We start from the raw sequence: 20,122 nt of genomic DNA, 5'->3' as shown, positions 1-20,122 counted from the left end.
GGATTACTCAACTCCATGGACATCCATATATATGCTCATGAAACCAGCTTATCCTGAAGTGATGCACACAACCACAGTGCCAGCCTAGATTCTCCTCTCCACGCTCTCATAATCCAATACACTACTTAATATGCCCCTTCTCTGGAGTGCAAATGACTTCTTCTCAGGCTTCTACTTCACACCAGATCTTGGAGACATTCTGGCTCTCAGCTGTGTTACCTTGACTTCAGCTAAAATCTAGAGTCTGCCATTAAAGCAACCACCTCTCATATCTGCAGGGTATGCTCGTGGTAGACAATCCAGACAGGGTTGAGGGGGGAAATGGAGGAATGTACCTTTGCTCTGGGGAAATGCCTACAGAGAAGCATACTACTGGAATCCCATATGAACAATCAGATCTACTACAAAATACTCAATTGCAGCTCTCTTCCAACTTGAAGTACAAAAAACAACCCAAAACAAAGAACAAAGCAACCAACCAACCCACAAGCAAATCAGTCTTTTACTGAAGTGTAAGTACTCCAGTATGTGTACTTCAGGCAGTTTTATTTGCTCAGAAGAAATACAGTTCCACCCTTAAACAAGTATTTGAGTATAATTATTCTCTTCTGCATTATCAAATAAGTAAAAAAAAAAAAAGCTCAATGATATATCAACCAACAAGAATACAGTTCAGTCTTAAGAGAGGAGTTAAAAAAATAATCCTGTTTTACCTTTTCAAATGTATTTTGTCTAAAAATTTAAGATGTTCATATTTAAACTGAAAGGTGTTATATGCTTGGTATCATAGGTACACAATGCTCAGTACAAATACAAACACCATGATTAATATTTCTTAACTCTTTTATATATTCTTCTCCTGCCCCAGAAGTCCTCCTCTCATCTGTAGTACCCTACTATTTTCTTGTCTATCACAATCTAAAAATTTGACACGGGAGGAGAACTCATTGCATGAAAAATTATTTATAATTTTACTGAAACATTTTCCTACCAAGCTAATGTACTGAAGAGGAATATGCTGATGTTGTACAAGAGGGTGAATAAGAAGCCATCATCTAGAAGGGGTGACAGTATGTTGAGCTGTCAGAAGCACAATTACTAAACAAGCACAGCTCCAATCACAGGCTAGCAGAGGCAGGTGTAGCTTGCAGATGTGATGCACACAATATCCAGTGACGCAGTGCTATACACAGCTTTTAATTTTCACCATGTTCCCAGATCCTTATATCCTTTCTTCTGCTTCTAAGAAAATCACAAAGTACATTTATACCCCTCTCCTTAAGAATGAATTTTAACTACTCAACAGGAGGCCCACAAATGTATTTCTGTGGGAAAAAACAGATGCCTTGTTTGGACCCTCTTCTTACTTCATATTAATGTAAAGGTGTTAATATTGACTTTTTACTAGATAATTTTCTTTCTGAAAGTGTTATGCATCATTTTGCTTAGCTTATTTTGTGCCATTTTTTTAGCATATATCAATCCTATATTATCTATATCATAGGAATAAACTTAGGTATCAGGTATTGCCTGTCAGCTTACTTCAAACAACGTGCACTGTTTGTTCCTGTTAATGCTTTGTGAAGCTTTTTGTCTTTCAAGTATTTGTCAATTGTCTGGATACATAAATTTTTCCTTTCTACCTACCAACATTTTTGCTACTCCTATTTCTTGCTCTTCCATCAGAACACACAAAGACATTACTCTGCACGCATGCAGGCAGTCAATGCAGTCTGCATCCCATGTATCTGCTCCATAAACACAAGTACTGCCCAGATACCACTACTGCTGATGGTCACCAAAACAGCAGTATTCAACAAGTACAGAAACTATACTGAAAACTAACAAAACTACTTTCTTTGCCTAAATCGCTAAAACCTTGATGTGGAACTGCGAGATGCCTCTCTCCCTTGCAAGGTTCTTCCTTTAACAACACCATTCTTCCTTCAAATCTTTTTTAAGCAATTTTCATGTCTGCCACTACATATGGTGGAGACAAGGCTTATTCCTTTTATTTGGTCAACTAACAGAACTGGAAAGAGTGGGATTTACAAGCTCCTCCTTCATAGTCCTCTCTCAAAAACGTTTTAGACACTTTCAAACTTTAAAGAAAAAAACATTGTACTCTTCCTCTTTTGGTCTCTAAAAGCTCAGAAGTTGTTCACAATCAGAGACCAGTCACAGCTACCTGACCAGTGATAAGAGTTCATATAGGCAATTAATTTTATTAGCTGCCTGACTGCAGTGTCACACCTCACTGTCTCCCCATACGGCAGTGCTCCAGGGAGCTGCAGAAGGGAAAAAGGACTATCATGGGACACAAGTCAATTGGTAAAAACACACAGTCGTCTCTCAACCAGCACACTGCCTGCAGCATTTGTGCACTTCAGACCCCGCTACCTGCCTGCCTGTTACACACAACAGAACAGTCTCTGACAACTGAAATATGGTCAAACCACAGCTACTGCACTCTGTCCTACCTGGGCGACATTTTGGGATCCCCAGATATACTGTAAGTCACCAAAAATGGCCTAATCTATCTTCTAGTCTAAGTCCAAGACGTAACAGTCTGTGACGCTGCTGGGATACAAAAAGTATGTGCAGAGGGGAATAAACGTACTTGGAAACCATCTCTCTTCTTCAAGCCCTCTGCTTCTAGAAAGAAACAAGTAACTACAATTTTCTAAGCAGGATATTCAAATATTAAGGCAACCAGGATCCCACTGTGTTTGAAGAAGAGATTTTATGCTTTGAGCACAAAAAGAAATGTTTGCATATTAAAATTTCTATATTAAAGCTATTTAATATCCACAATTCTGTTTAAGTAACTTCTCTGAAAAAAACTAACCAAAAACCCACCCCTCAGTCTTTCAGACCCCACACCATGTCTCTTACTTCTTCCATGTAGTCAACAAGTTATCTAGTGCCACTCCCAATCACTGTAATAGCAATCCAAGAGACAGGCACTGAAATACAAATCAGATCTCTCTATTTACTCTAATTACTGCTTGTATTAAACAGGAGTCAAAGACCAAATTATGCCACAGTGCAAAACACGGGCCGAAAGTCTTCATGAGAAAGAGGACATTTTCTGAGACAATTTTATCAAATAACATGTACCACAATTGACTGACCTAGACTGAAAAATACATGGCATCAATCCAGAAGTGTGTATGTCTCATTGCTTTCACTGGTGAATCCGACAGATGTATTTTTTAGGGATTGTTAATTCCACTCCTCCAGCTATGTCTATGTGGTTGCTAATTAACGCAGTGTACAGCTCCTATGGAATAATGCTCTGCACCATGTTGATGGAAAGTTATTCCCACTAATTACTGGAACATCGTGACATTTAATTACAAACAATACTGGTTTCTTTTTTAATGAGTTATACTTACAAACATTGTATATGCACCATAAAAAATACACTTTCCATTTAAGACACTTCATCAGTCAAACAAACTGAAGAAGTGCTGGGTGCAAGGAAGTAAAGATGACAAAGCTGGCACTGCTTTTTATCATGACTGACATCAAATTATTTTGCAATTCTCTTCTAAGCTTCGTGATCATCCTAGATCTCACGGTACTCACTCATTCAGCTCTTCAGATTCGTGATAGAATTTGCAATTTTCTAAGAAAGGTTACCAACTCTTTTTGTTTCTCTGAACTACACTAAGAAAAATGCTCTTATTTACATTTTCTGTCACAAGAGATTAAGACCAGGTGTTAGCTTTTGATTAGAAACAGGGAAGTCAAGATGGAAAAAATCTGTTTCATGACAGACAGGATCCTCATCTGTGTCTGCTATAATAATCTGCTGTTATACCAGTAAAAAATCTGAGCTTTTTTTTCATAAACTAGACATTTTTTTGGTGGGGGGAAAATAAATTAATTTATTACACATATTTTTGCTTTCTGCCTCAAACTGTTGGGCATTAATCTCAGCCACCTAAAACATGACAAATGAACTCCGAGTATAGTATCACCAAACATGTTAGGACCACACTCACTGGACAGAATACCTGGATAACCAGTATAATTAGCACCATACAGCTTTTTTTAAAAATTGATGCTTATTGTACATAAGGAAAGAGTGTTGGTCATGTTTACAGAAAATCAGTATCACAGTGGGTAAAATGGGACTCATACAATGCTAATTGCTTTATTTTAACAATAAAAAAAGACTACACTAAACAGTAGAAAGAAGTATTTCTGAAAAAGGAGCTTTCTCACCTCTGTTGTTACAGAAAGTAGGGCCAGTGAGACGATCTGACCATCTCAGGGAGAAGGAAGGTGAGAGAATTCCTTTCTAGATATGAAAGGCTCATTCATAGACATAGCATTGATTTGAGTCAAAGAAATAAAAACCAAAAATCAAACCCCAAAAAGTCAGATAATTTTCTTTACACAGTCTTTAAATAAAAGCTCATATTTTGCTTTCTTACTTGAAAAAAAATTTTAAGAAAAATCAAAACAAACATCTAATAAATTTTCATCCTTATCTGTAGATATACTGTAAACTCAGAATTCCATTTTTAACTGAGGCTTCCACAAGACCTCATAGCTAAGAAACACAAATTTTAAATAAAGTCCTAGGATACACAGTGAAAATAATAAAATTCATAGAGCTTAGTTAAACATAACATCTGCAATCTTGACATGACTGAAAAGAAGGAGAGAAAAACTTCAACGTTATTGAACTTTAAACTATTCCACCTGCCCTGTTTGCAGTCATTTTAACAAACAGGAAAATAAAGTAAGAAATGCAATGCAACCTACCCCTCTTCCTAGTTTTGAACCGCTGGCCTGTTAGCACCGGCTTCTGATTCTTATTCATAAAATTTCTGGAGAAAGAAAAAAAGGAAAAATATTTTTACTCTGGCATTTACAGACAACAGTTTAATCTAAAGGCAAAATAAACACTCACTGTAGTAAAATCCCAACACGTGAAAGGGCAAGAGAGTTCTTGATGCATATTCAAAAAGTAATTCACATTATCTTAAAGATGAAGAGCACTACAATCCAAAAATGACTTTGACAAGATGTGCTTCTGCCAAAACCTGGCTCTTGGCATCTCTGTAAAAAACCCTGAAGGTTCAAACCTGGACAGGAAGGTGATGGAGCCGCTGCCCTTACTCCTGTGGCAGGGGTACAGCACCACTGCCCACCCAGCTCATGGGGATGCTGTGGGCACAGAAGCCACTGGGGCAAAAGTCTGAGAACCATCCTGGTGGGGCTCATCATGGCACAGGTCTCACCCTCAGGAATGTTCAGCAGGCAGATCGATCCCAGGGCTACATATTGTCCTGCTAAAGATGTGACTTTGTGGTCTAACCATAATTACAACGTTTTAATCATCAAATCCCAATCAAATTCTTAATAACATTTAGTTCTTAAAAGCAGGTGGGTTTTGTAGAAATAATAAAAGATAAACAAATCCCTTGCTCCATCAACTTTGTGCATAAATATACAGTTAAGGATCTACATGGCATATCATGTAACCGTAAAAAATATTGGGCTTGTACAACTTCAGACCTTAATGGTGAGTCTCGACACACAATGACAAAAACTTTGGGAAGTGCTCATATATTAATGCCATTTTATCTAAAGAAAACAAAACTATTTTTCAGCTTTGGATATAGTCAGTTTAATCACACAGACACAGCTTCCACAAAGAACAGCTAAACCGACAGCTGAATGCAAACAGCAGCGAATAAAAGGCAGCTTTGCTGCATGCAGAAATCATCACAGGTCATCCCCCTGTCCTGCCAACAGCAAGAGCCAGCCCTGAAACTTAGAGGTCACCTATTTCACACTCTGCAGGTCATCAGGACACTGTTTTATATGATTTGCTCATCCAGAATTAAGCCTTCCCATGCAAGACTTTGAGCATGTTCTTCTAATAACTTTAGTTCTTAAAAAATCTGTATTATTTCTATTTCTTCATTGTAGACTCTTCAGGTCTAGTTTAAAAGTACACACATTTCCAATATTTCTTCCTACTATGAATGAAAAGAAATTCAAGCTCCACGGCTGGAAAGACTCCATCAATCACATGTTACTATCCAAGTAATGCTCTTTCTACCCCTGAAAGTTCATTTAACTCTGTTAACAATGCTTCAGCTATACAACGTGTTACTATTTGCCAGACTTCCCTTTCTAGTTGCAGCACCCCTAGGTGCCCACTTCTGCAGCATTTCAAATTGTCAACCTGGCAAACTACTGCTTTCTAGTGTAGGTTCATCACTTATCCACAGTCAAAAACTGCCCACATGCACTGGAAATAGCCAGTAAAGTTCAGAGTCAAGACTGGGTTTGCTTCCTGCAAGTCATAAAAACACAAAGATATAACAAGCAGTTAAACTGAGAAGTTCACATTTATTGCTGAGGTTTAAAGCTGGAGTTTTAACAGACCAAGGAGCATTTCAAAACAACTGCAACACTAAATGGCCTCCTGGAAAAATGATTTGCTCATCTGCAAAGAGAGTTAAACATGGCAAACCATGATATCACGGGATCTTTTAAAGTGCTGTAGGACCCAAGCCTCTCTTCACAGTAGAACCCGAAAGGCTTTTTCCCCTCCTGAGCTGTCTCAGTGGCAGAGAACAGGAGGTGCTTTCCAAGTTAATTAGGCAGATAATCCAGCAGTCTATAGGGATAAGCAATAGCCCAGCCTTTAGCCAGTGGCAGGCTAGATTTGACATACTTGTCTGGTTTGTCTTTCTGACCTTCAGGTACTTGTAAAGAGACTCATCTATAACATTCACCCAGGCATTTCCGATTTGTTTTTATACTTGGCCTGGACATCTTATGCCTTGTTCTGGGTCTGAAAATGCCCAAGAGATGGCAGAAGCCCATGAGGTTTGGAAAGAAAGTGTCAAGCAAGCAACACAGCAGGTAAGCATTAATCTGCTTGTCACAGATCTTCCCGAGCACAAACATGCCATCAGGCTGGGATTCACAGTGCCCATTTCCTTAATGAACACACAAAAGCCTTCGATGCAGCCATATTGGTACAGTTTCCCAGTTTCTATAAAAGGCAGAAATGCATATGCTAAGTTTTTAGCACCAGTCTTCTCCTTCCCTTTGATGCAGTGTATTTTTAAACTGCAAGAGCTGCATACACCTGAAGCATGACTATCGAACATGACTGTTCCCTGGGAATATAAAGTGTGTCCTTTAAGACAGATGGGAACAAGATTTAAAAAAAAAGAAGTTGTTAAAGTAAAACTCACCACTTGTGGCAGATTTAATGACTAGAGGTTCGGTACAACAGAAGAGACTCTTTAATAGTTAATTACTAGGAAGACAGGATATGCCTTCTTCTATATTTAGCTTTACATGCACTGTGCTCTAATCTGCTACAGTGAGGGTCTGGCTTTATAAGGCACTGCCTCAAGCACTGGCCCAGGATCTTTCATCAAGAAATGGCAGCATGAGGCTGTGTAAAACCAACCCAGTGATCTATATGACAGCCCAGGATGTATCTATAATACAAATAGCAGCAGCTCCTGCAAATGAGACTTTAAAGTGCTGTTGCCACCACAACAGATGCCTGGATTTTTTTTTTTACTTTTTTTTTTAAATCAAGAGCACACCAACAACAGGACAAAAGTAATGGCTGAAGATTGTAAATTCAGAGTGGCAGCATATAAACTTGCACAGCACATTTGATTGCATCAGAGTGCAGCCAGGTGTCTTGTTGCTGTAAAACCTTGAAATCACAAGGCCTTGAACTATTACACATATTCTCCATTCTAAAAGGTACAGCATCTGGGCAGGCTAAAGCCAATAGCAAATTTTGAAATGGCAGCTAGAAAAATCATAATGGTTACAGAATAAAAAACTTAAGGACAGAGAGAGGTACAAAGGAAATAGCCTCCAAAAGAAAACCCGAACCACTAGTTAAACTTGGATCTTGCAGCCCAGCATCCTCCAGGACGCATATGAATTGTCAGCAGGAAAAGGAGCAAGTGTGAAAATGAGAGCTCATTCCTTTCACAGACTCCACTCTTCTACAGAACACGGGAGAGGCTCAGCAATGGAAGCTTTACTCTTGATTTATGCTCGATACTCAAGCAGATGTCAGAGAGCAGTACGGAACCAGGCAACATACTCCCGTGTGGACTGTGGAAAACGGCTCATTTTTCACACAAACCACAAATGTCTAAGCCTGCTAATTGCTAACTTACAGCTACAAAATTCATCAGAAAATAAAAAATGCATGACTTAAAAGTCTCCCAGATTCCACTCCCACTCTTGTTAACAGGCTTGTATAAAACAGATTCATACTTTAAAAATACATAAGTTGGTGAGCTGGTACATTCTCCTGAAACTGCTTGAAGTCCACAGGCTCAGCTTTCTCTATTGCTGCTCCTCACTTACATGCTAAAGACCCTAAACAGTTAAAATAAAATGGAAGGACATCTACAGTTGTAGACAACTAGACACGTATTATACAGTAGTTGCTTTAATCCACCAATCCTTCTCACACAATTAATAAAAACTGTAACAGTTTTAATTAATAAATCCAGGATTAATTAATAAAATTAATTTAAACAACCCGCAACAGATTGTAGAAGTTACTTTAGAACTTCAGCAAGGATGAACTTGCTTAACAAGTTAGAAAAATGCAGTCTTTTATCCATACCACAGGGAAATTCTTATGATGATTAACTCCTGAATTATTTAAAACCTTGGTAAGGCTGAAGTTTCTACCATGCTAAAATACTGGAAGCACTTGTTCTTGGAAACATATTGCACAAATTTAAGAAAAATACTGAAAACCTTTATTCAAAGCAACATGATTTTTCTAAGCATCATTTTATACTTCCTTTAACCAAAATCTCAGAATCACCTGAGATTCTTCAAACATTAACATGCTCAGATGAATTCAGGAACAACTGTTTCACAGCAGCGAAACTCCACTGCCCTAGGTATGGAGAGAGGGAAATCAATCCCAGACAACATAAGAACAACAGTTCGTTAAAAAAGTCTTTACCAAGATTTTATGGCTCCATGTACACAGAGTACCAAAAACAGCCCATGGGGGCAAGCAGTGACCTTTTGGGTGGCCCAGCGGAGGGGTGGCTTTGGCAGCAATGCTCCACAGGACGCTGCTGCTGTGGGGACTGGCACCCATGGCATTTGACTGACAGGGTGATGGAGAGAGCTGCCAGAGTACCACCAACACAGCACCACCAGCTTTCACAGGAACAGATGCTTGGCAGGAATTATTTCCATCTCCTTTCCTTGTTGAGATATCATGTAAGACAGGGGCACTCATCGCAAAGTCAAATAAAATAGAAGCATAGATGGGGAGAGTTGCTATGAAGGAAACACCCCAACCTACAAATCAAGGGCGATTTTTTTTTTCTCCAAAGACTATCTAGGACTTTACTGGACTTTAAAAAGGACTTTAAAAGGCTTTATTTGGTCTTTTTCATCCACCAATGTTACTGGGCATTTTCATCCTCTCACAGTTCCACTTCTACGTAAAGAGGGTTTTCCTCTTCTTCCAGCAGCAAGGCAAGAAGTTGCATTAAGAGCAAATGACCAAACTTGAGTAGCATGGAGGAAGAGCTGCCCCTGCACTTCTGCTGGAGAGGAAGCATGTCAGCACACAGCCAGCAGCCGCCTCTGCTCTCTGGGAAGGCAGCAGGCAGCCAGATTATGAGCTAACAAAATCCGTAGGTGGAAACCATTTAAATCATTACCAGCACAGAGGAACAAGGCGACGTGAGGGGACGACAAGACAGAGCGGAAGCAATGCAGCCACCAGTTCTCGCCAAATCCTCATCAGGCTTCCCACTTTCCACTGGGACACCAAGTCCCTCTGGGGACTCTTACAGTCCTCTTTTTCCACAAGCACTTCCCAACACCCCGGTGCGGCAAGTGATCCCACTGCACATTGGTCACGCAGCCTACATTGTTGCTGCAGTGTTCACTGCTGAGACAGCTGTGAAGCATCTTCTGCTTTAATACAGTTTTTTGCACCCTCATAAAGCTCTGAAATCCACCTCAGCTCCCAACATTTCCCAGGATTGGTCAGTGTGAAGGAAAAGTGCTTTATTGCCATAGTCGAGACAGTACAATGGCTAGCCCACAACGTGAAGAGTAGTTCCAACATTCCCTATCTCCTGCTAAAAGCTCACTTTGATACTGTTGAAAAAGAAGAAAATAAGCAGCTCTATTTTCTGCTTCCCAGGATCCCAAGTGCTCAGAACAGGACCAGAGTGGTGTTAAGAAGCTACCTCTCCTCTCCTTCACTGCACATCTGGGGAGATGGCAAGACCAAGCACCTACACTTAGTGAGACACAGCAGATTTTCTCTGTGCAGGTTGACTCGTGCCATTTCATCAGTACTTTCTGACTCTTGCCCCCTGTTCCTAAAACATAGGAGTTTTTTTTAAGAAGTCACTGATAAGCTGGAGGTCTGTAACGCCAACCATGGCACAAATCACCAGGAAGGGCAACACTGGCAGCCACAAGGTTTATCTTGCTGTTTTGCCCCCAGTTACAATGTTTATAAAATCTTTATTCCTAAGGTGCCATTCACTAGGCACAATAAAGCCGGAGCCAGGCTCTCACCACATTAAAATTCCCTCACTGATTTTATTGCACAAATGGCCTCAACAGCAACATGTAGGGACTAAGCAGTCATGTAAGGATGTGCAGGGTAAATACAAGCAACCTTGTGTTTTAATATTTACAAGAAATAAGCATATTGCTAATCCACATATTTACCACTGAAAATACCTTTGATTGCATACTTGTAAGTATGCCCTAGTCACCAGTGGCTATCATGTACATAATCTTAAGACAGTGTTGTAGCAGGTTTTCAACACACACTGAATGCCCTGCCTTTCCCAAATGAGCCTTCTAGAAGCATTCAAGGCACTTAATTTTTTTAAAATGTTTATTTTTTCATCACAGAACAGTGTTTGTCCACAGTAAAAAGTATCTACTGCAATAAAAGTACTAGTTCTTTATTAGTATGCCTAGTGGGAGAGAGAAAACAAAGACATGAAACAAGTGGAATTGGTTTCATTCTGCAGGAAGTACAAACAAATACCTAAAGACAATGAAACTTACTACGCGTTAAATAAAAAATAAAAACCTATGCTCATGCAAGATTCTCCAGCCAAGAATTGTGCAGGCAGCCTGGGAGTAGTTATCTTGAAGAAAAGGAGGCTGAGGGAAGACCTTACTGCTCTTTGCAGCTACCTCGGTAGGTTGTAGCCAGGCGGGGCCTAGTCTCTCCTTCCAAGTAATAAGTGGCAGGACAAGAGGAAATGCACTTAAGTTGTGCCAGGGGAGGTTTAAATTGAATATTAGGAAAAATTTCTTCACTGAAAGGGTTGTGAAGTATTGGCATAGGCTGCCCAGGGAAGTGGTGGAGTCACCATCCCTGGAGGTATTTAAAACACGTGTGCATGTGGCACTTAAGGACATGGTTTAGTGATGGCCATGGCTGTGCTGGGTTAATAGCTGGACTCAATGATCTTACAGGTCTTTTCCACGATTCTAAGCCGAGAAAAAAAACAAGAAGACAGACTCACCAAAGTTTGCACCATAAATCACATCACCTAACTGCTAAACTGGGATGCGTAGGAAGACGTTTCTTGAAAAACAGTCAAAAAACCCCACTTCCCACTGCCATCAATGAATGCACAATCACACACTGCATTAGAGATTCACCTCACTGCACCTATTTCAGGAGATTGGGTACTTTTTATGTCATTAACCAAAAATTTCTACAGAAGTGGCTCAGATGAATAACACTCCTGAAGCACTCCAGATGCACTTCACAATGTCAAGAGAACTGTAAACTGAAGTACCAAGACAAAGGACTTCTCTGAGTTGTAACTAGTAACCATATGAAAAATGCATTAGTCATGGCAAAGTCAGAGAAAGAAAAAAAACAGAGAAAAAAAATCTTAACAATTGACAGGTAGAAATACAAGTCAAGAAAATAATCACACGCTCAGGCTGATACACATAATGTTGTCTTTCAGTAACAAGGTTTCTTTCAGCAACTGAAGAGGAGGAATTAGATGTAATTCTTCAAGGACAAGGTATTAGTAGGAGCTTTTCTCACTGCTGAGAGCTCTCTTAGGCGCTGTGCTCTTAACTGGAGTAGGCTGAGATAATGGAGATGGGGTATTGCTACAGATCAATTCATATCCAATTAACAATCATTTTAAGGTGATGGCTAGTCATCCAACTCCAAGCTTGCATGCCTTGGCAATGGGAAAACCTCTTAGAAAAAGGAGATAAAAAGGATTGGCAGAGATCCGGGTCAGGTAAACTGAGAAAACAAGAGGAAGACAATACTCTTCCAAAGCTAACAAGGTTTTTTCCTTATACAAGGTACCTTATACATTTACACTTTCAATGGACTGTGTAAATGTTAGAACAGGATTCTTGAATTCAGAGGGACATTGGATGCCCTGTTTATCCTGAAAAGAATTATTGTCTCAGTAATTGCAGTAGAGATGATTTCACTACAGGAAAAATGGTATAGTTGAAATTCCGCAAAAACATTTTTATAAAGGTACTGCTGCAACTTAGCTCAAGCCTTCATTAATGTTTGGCAAAGAAACTGCAGCAGCCACTGTTCACAGTACACCTGCAAAAAATCATTAATGGAGTTGCTTTATAGGGTCCCCTTGAACCAGGTCTCCAATAAACCAATATACACAAGTATTTGGAAGAAGACATGTCAAAAGAATTACCAGAGAAGCTTCATTCCAAGCGGTGAATTTTGTCAGATACAAGACAATACAAAACAGTTCAGTAATAAAGGCCACTGCAGGAAGAGCAGAAGGACACAGCACTGCAGCACCTGAAAACCCAAAACTGCCTTCAAAATTACAAAGGTTAAGCTTAAAAAATAAAAATAAATAAATACAATCTCTGCATTCTCCAGAAAGCAATGCCTCCCAGTTGCTAACAGTTTATTATTTCATGAACTAAATACAGTAATTGGAGGAGGGATGTATTAATAGCAGCACCTCCTACACACTTGCAAGTGGTGAAGGCCTTGGCTTTGACAGAACAACTGCTATAAGCATTAAAGCAAGTTTCAGTTTAGACCTCCCTAATTATTTCTTCAAAGCATGGTGCAAGGAGTTCACCAAGGTAACGCACAGTTTTTTACCAGCAGAAAACTGAATTAACTTCCAGATATCTGAATTCTGATCTTTCTGGCACAAAGAGATGGTACAAAGGGCACAATGCTTTGCACCATGTCAAGTATTCCAAAGATACCAGCTAACACCAATTATGCTGTTAGCAGCATTCACTGGGACAAAAAAAAGAGTCCATAACTGACTTGTACCACTCTGCATCCCAAAAGCAATACCATGTTCCCTGCAGCTGCTGCTTCCTCCTCAGAGCAGGTTGAACATTTTGACAGAACACACTAGTTCCTGGAGTGAGGAATAAAGCAGTCAGTGCTCAGACTGCTTCAACCAGCAATTATTTTCTAGGTAGTCATGGGCACAATTCCTCTCAGATCAAGCTAAGAGAATTCTATGGCAACAGATACTGATTCATATCCAATAGGTGTTGGGAAAAACAAGAAACAAAGCCCACCCAACAGTATATGGCATGCGGTGCCTACAAAATCGACTACTTTTTAGGTGAGTCAGAAAAATAACTATTACAGACTGAGCACACAGAGAGAGGGCACTCACTATCCTACCCACTGCTTGGCAGCTCACATACCTGGTGCTCTCAGGTTTACTTCAGAAAGGCACTTCACCTCTGTGTGGAGGCCTGGAAGCTCTTAGATTAATTCATGGAAGAAAAGTCTGCCACGACTATTAAAAACAGGGATGATAAAACCTTCTAAGTTTGAAAATTGCTGTGGGTTTGACAAGGGCATGAAAGAAAGAAATGCAGAAATTCATACCACCACATTCTCCTTTCTCCCCATTCTTTTGTTTTGTTTTATCTTCACATCTACCCAATACTTCAGGCCACTTTCAGAGACGAAACTCTAGACCAAAGGCAAATTTCTCCCAGTAAGCCAAGCTTTGGCATGAGAAGGCGCTCTCTTAAATCCACAAACACACAAGACAAGCATTACTCGCCCATGACAGCATACTCCACTTGGGTGTATTACGGCAACAGCACTCAGAGCTGGGTGGCAACTGAGTAAGGCCAGGTGAGGAAGAGAAGTAAAACAAAAATCCCAAGAGGACTGTCCTGGGTCAGCTTGTTGCACTACCAGTTCTGTAGGAGGACTTCAGGTTGCTTCTTCTAAGATGAGAGAAAACATTCAAACTAGTTATCTTCAGTGATGAAAACAAAAAGTTTTGAGCCAGTCTGTACAGAATATTGTGATTCAACCCACCAATATTTCTTCCCAATGATTGCGAATGCCCAGTGAGCACCATAGAGACCGATAATAGCAACCACATTGATATTATGATTGAATTGTGCATTGCAATTGCTTTACTTTGCTACATTTACAACTGTATTATGTTTTCGGCATTATCTGTATTACTGTGCTAAATCATAGATCCCATGTAATATCAACTATTTCCAGATGAGGAAATTAGATATTGAACATCACACCTTCCACATGTGGAATATCTAAAATTTGCTGATCAGAGAGTACTGGACTCTGACATTACTCACGTATCAGAACTGGGAGATCAGTCTTGGTTTGGTAATGAAAGACTCAAATGCTAAGCAGTCATGTTTCCCTTATTTTGGTACACCATGCACAGACACAGTCGCAGAAGTGCTCAAAGCACCACATCTTCTCTCTTTTAACAATTCAACTTCACTTTTCTTGATCTTTTTCCACACTTTATCTAGACATAATTGACATTAAATGCAACACTTATCCAAAAATATAAATGCATAAACCCAAGAATATGTTCTTTGTTGGTAATCCAGACTCAGAAGACTTTTAATTCCGCCAAACTAAACCTAAAGAATTCACAGTCTATCTATAAACACAACATTTCAAACAATGGCTATTATGAATGCATCACAATAGTTTTGCTTCTCAAAAAGTTATAAGCAATTTTGATAATAATTGCACTCAGATGAAAACTCAGTTCTCAAAAATAATTTATATACACAGGTAGCCAAAATCTCAGAATTAAGAAACACTGCCATGAAAGGAAGTCAAATAAAGAAGCAATGCAAATGATGTGAGCTAGAAAAAAAATAGAGTAACTAGCCAGTTGTGTCAATAATTTGTATCTATTTTCCAGTATTAGCATCATCTCCTAACAGCATAATCACATCACAAGAAGCTAGAAGTTATTGAGACATCTGTTTCACCCAGATGTAGACCAGAGTAGGTATATAATATTTTACCCCACTCCATCACAGGGGCAGCAAATCCCACCAGCTGGCAGTGCTGGATACACTGCAGCACGTTGTGCCCACACACTGGTAATGGAAGCACGGACAGCAGTCAGTCAGCTCAGTTCAATGCAAAACCCAGCAATTTAATTGATACTATTGGGTTTGAGGATCTCTTCCTATTTCACTGTCCATGATTTCACAAGGCAATCAGCTAAGCCAAAACCCATATCCACTTTCCTCAAACAAACAGCCAACTGTCAGAACCCAAAAATGAGATGCATTTGACCTAGCTTTGAAAATGAACGGTAACAGACATCTCAGCCTGACCCTGCAATCCTTGCCTCTTTTCACCATGAGGAGAAACATAAACATTTCCAGAAAATAGCTAGTCTAAAATATTCTGCTTGCCCATCTTAGAGAGAAATGGGTGAACAACTTCACAGCTTCAGCTTTAGGCACTTTTTAGATATCTGAACCAGATCAAACTTCACACCTGCAGATTGGCCATCTGTGTGAAAGTCAATGATGCCTATAAACATCTCAGGCAGAGTTAAGAGTTTAGTTACCCACCCAAAATTAACCATAAGGCAATTACTATTGGTATATTATTCAGTTCTATAGTTAATTCAGTAGACCTGCTTGTTTATCTTTCTGAAACGATTCACAGAATTTTCATTGTTGGCTGAGAAGTTTCAAAATCCAGAGTAGCCCAAATATGCTGTGAGAATAGGCTCAGTGTAAGACCACAGCCACCCACCAACATCCAACTCAGTTTCTGAAGCCAACATTACTGCAGGAGTTATGGATTTCTAACTGGAATAGGTTTAGTATCTTTTTTAAAGGGCATAAAACATCACTATGCCAAATAGCCTGGCTTCCTTCAGAGGAAGCACTTGTGCACTTTGTGGTTGTTTGGACTATATCAATGTCAGCTTGGCACAATGCTATTTGACACTATTAACAGGGAAATCTATTTCCTTGTTTACAGCATCACTGTTCATGCACTGAAAAGACCAATATCAGCAACCTACTTCTGCAGATAACTCAATAAAGGTTCCACGGAATGTGTATTTGTAGGTGTATGCGTATACATCTACATAAAAGAGAGCAAGAACACCAATAAAAGCTACATTAGATTTCTACAACTCACTTCCTATGAGGATGCAAGATATGAAGAATTTAAAACGTTTACTAATGAGACAACTAAAGGTTGTTTTTTTCTGAACTGAGAAACCATAACGAAAGGTTTGCCTGGTCTCTCTGAGGCTTCAGAAGGACATGCCAGTCAACCTGGGGCTCTTGAATGCGGATCTAGAAAAACATTCTACAAAATACATGAACTTCCAGTGAAAAAGGGGCACACACCTTTCAGTTCTATGCTGCCTCTCCTTTTAAAAGGAACAGAAGCTCTTTAACAACCAAAAAATTGTTAACAGTTACTGCATCTATCATAAAATGAGGAAAATAAAAAAAATTCTAATTTTAAAAAGTGAATTCATGCGAAATCCCAAAATGTAGAGCTGTTCAATCATGGACACAGCCAAACTCTCCAAGTCAATGAACTGACTGCTGAAGACCATGCAGACCAATGCCTTTGCATCCCACCTCAAATGCTGCTCTTCCTAGTTCGATACTCTCTGGAGAGTTTAACTGTCATATGTTCTTAGCTAATGGAGGATACAAATGCAAAGGTAGCAGAAGTGTCAACCTAAATTAATTTTTTCTTAATTCTAGAAGAGAGCAGATATTCAGTATGACTTTCAATTGGGGGCTTTGCAATAGGTGGGGGTTTTTTTGCTTCAAAACAACGCTTCAAAAATAAAGTTGATATTTCAGATTAAGAATATGTTGATATGGGCCTTTATTAACCAATTGCTAAGGACACGAATTAAGGTAGTTTATTCAGTAATGTAATAGCCTACTTTTCAACAGGAATTGAGTAACTTATACTGGGATTACAAACAAATAATGAAAAAGTACATTGAAAATAATAAATGGGGAATGTGGCACTAGGAAGACAGTGCTCTTGTTCCCATCACCAACATTTTGCTCTCCCTCAGCTTCAGAGGGCTTTTTGTTATGGTATGTCTCCTCATACTATAACACTGCTTTTGCAGAGCTGATACCCACTGAAAAGGTCAACAACTGTTTAAACTGACAGGACAAAGGAAAACGAGGACAGAATCAGGCCTTCCTATACCCAGGAAACAAAATACAACTTAGGAAAGGCACTAAACTACTAAGCTAATCCTAGCATCAAACAGGCTACCCATGAAATGCCTTGGTTTGACACATTTGGCTTCAGGGAGCTGGGGACCACTGGTTACAAATAAACGTTCAAGAATCACCCAACTTCCTCACAGGAGAGACCTGACAGTCTAATATCTTGATGATTTTGCAGTGTAGGTCACTAAACAGTCCAATATCATCATGAAGGATCTTGGAGGCACAACAGCAATGCAAATAAATTGACATACTGATGGCAGGGCACATTTGGAAAAAGGCATTTTTTTTAGCATACACCAATAAACATTTTAATGGGAATAAAACTGAAAAAATAAAGCCCTTCCCTTGACTCCTCTAGAGAATTATGCTTTCTGTTCTCTAATTCAAGAAGCCTTCTAATAAAGCTCCACAAAACAAGACAGCTAAACCCAAAACCTGGCAAAAGACCTTGAGCACGTGCTTGAGCACTGAAGAAGCAGGTGTTTCCACGTGCTGTGCAGGGAGCTGAGACTGATGTGCAGGACGATAAATCTCAAGGGCAGAGTCAAAGATTCACATGGCCCTGGGGACACACTGACTGGGGCCTCTTTTCACATGAAATGCAGGTGAAAAAACCCACAAACATCTTGGCAGAATATGGTATTCAACAGCACAAAACTGGGCTCCAATAGCACTGGCTGACGATTTTGGGATCCTCAGGTCTCAGTCACAGGAAAGCACACATTAAGACAATGCAATCAAAGCAGACCTAAGACAGAAGTGATTTGACAAAACAGACCTCGGAGAGGTGCAGCAAAAAGACTCATACCAAAGTCATATCAATATTGCTGCATACAGAGAAGGTTGTAGACTGAAAAGAAACTCACCATCCCCTCTTCTTTCTAGAGGGTTGACTCCTTGAGCATTTAAAACAAATAGTATACTTTGTTTTGCTAATTTTCTATCATTCAAGGAATAAAATGATAGTGAAAATAAATGACAAGCCCTGTAGCTGTTAACGTTCAGTAGTGTTTTCCCGAGATTTCAACCCTGTGTCTTATCAGAAGAAAAACGACTAACATTTATCTTGAATGCACTGAATGAATCTTCCCTCTTAAAAACATTTCTGGAGAACTAGAGGATTTTATTTATGGAAACAAAATCCAAAATGAAAGGATTACTTTAGCTTGCAAATTACAAACCGTTGAACCGCTTAGACTTCTTTTTCTGCATGAAAACACATTTAAGGAAAACACATGAAACAGTGGTTATTACAAAGAAGTACAACTCCAAAGTCACATTTAATTGCTCTGCCTGCGGTAGTTGAAAGAGTTGTAGAAGGGTGTAACTCCTTGAGATTCAGGACATCACAGGAGACGCTTCCTTCCTGTACCCCTGGCCAACCTCTCTGTCCCAGACTGTGTCTAGTATTTCCTGTTTGTACTCACTCCTAATTCTCACCAGAGGCAATCCATCCTTCTTACAGGCTGACTAAAAGCAATAATCTTGCTAGTCTGCTACTATGAGTCTGCAATAACTGTAAGTGATCTCCATACAAAACTTCTCCATCTGACATAACAATAACTCAGATTTTGCAGAGTGTAAAGAAAACCTAACTTCGTGCAAGGTCCCCCAGGGAATAGGTAGCAGATGAGGATGCCTATCCATGTCTCAGTATGCATCTTAGCTATGGGAATACCTTGTGTATAGCTATTGTGGTTATACCAATTGTGTTCCAACATGCATTGGTGCTCCCCCAAGTTTCAGTTATTCTTTTGTGGTCTTTTTATAGTCTACCTTCAGGTACAAACACGCCTGAGCAATGCTGACAGATCACATCAAGTGGCTGTGCTGAGATCCAAAATTAGATGAAAACTGAAAAAAACTCCACGTAAAATAAAACAAAAATACTTAAGGAAGCCAAAGTCATACAATGCCAATCAACTGGGTGGGGAGGGGGGAAGCAACCTATCCACAGATTGCTATTTGTGAGATCTGAGATTTAAAAACAGAGGATGTTTCTAGCAATAAAAAACCCTTGAACTTGCATGAACTTGAATTGATCTAAATGAATAATCCTATTAGATCCTCTTAACTTTGGCCAGGATATAATTATAAGGACTGGAGACAGCAGGACCAAAACCCAGTGGGGGTCTGTCTGCAAAGCTCAGCTCCACTCGAAGGATATTTCCTATAGCCCAGGCCATGCAGGAGACAGAACCATTTCACAAAAACACATTTGGCAACCATATGAAATGGCTTTTACATAGGAATGACTAAATAGTCCTACGACTTCAAATTCACAAAAGACAATGGCAGGGATAACACAGCTCTGTCAAGGCATGACTGCATGTCAAGGGTGAACAGGACTCATTGTCTCCCGAAACAGGAACTGGAGGTTGGGGGATCAAAGGAAACCATGAAGTACTAAGTCCAAAAACAAGTAAAAAGGGGTCCTCTTTCAAGCAATTGTGAAAGTTATAATCACGGGATGCTGCATACACACAATTTACCTAAATTCAAAAAACTTACCACAGGCTATCAAATATAAAGGTAAACAAAAAGACCATGTTTTGTTGAGGAA

General features: G+C 39.5%; 1 protein-coding gene across 2 annotated transcripts in view; it reads right to left on the bottom strand.

Moving 5' to 3' along the window:
- BZW2 (basic leucine zipper and W2 domains 2) overlaps window positions 1-20,122 on the bottom strand; it is a 54,429-nt gene that overhangs the window by 31,380 nt on the left and 2,927 nt on the right. For both annotated transcript variants that reach the window (XM_027639005.1, XM_027639004.1), the window contains exon 2: window positions 4,780-4,844. In XM_027639005.1, the coding sequence (XP_027494806.1) occupies window positions 4,780-4,837 (58 nt within the window). In that variant the 5' untranslated portion in view covers window positions 4,838-4,844. The remainder of the gene's footprint in view (window positions 1-4,779; window positions 4,845-20,122) is intronic.

This window comes from Corapipo altera, unplaced genomic scaffold, assembly GCF_003945725.1.
Source record: "Corapipo altera isolate COAL_440 unplaced genomic scaffold, ASM394572v1 44, whole genome shotgun sequence".
NCBI classification, from domain to species: domain Eukaryota; kingdom Metazoa; phylum Chordata; class Aves; order Passeriformes; family Pipridae; genus Corapipo; species Corapipo altera.
The sequence above is the reverse complement of the archived record's forward strand: the minus strand, read 5'-3'. Positions and strand labels throughout refer to the sequence as shown.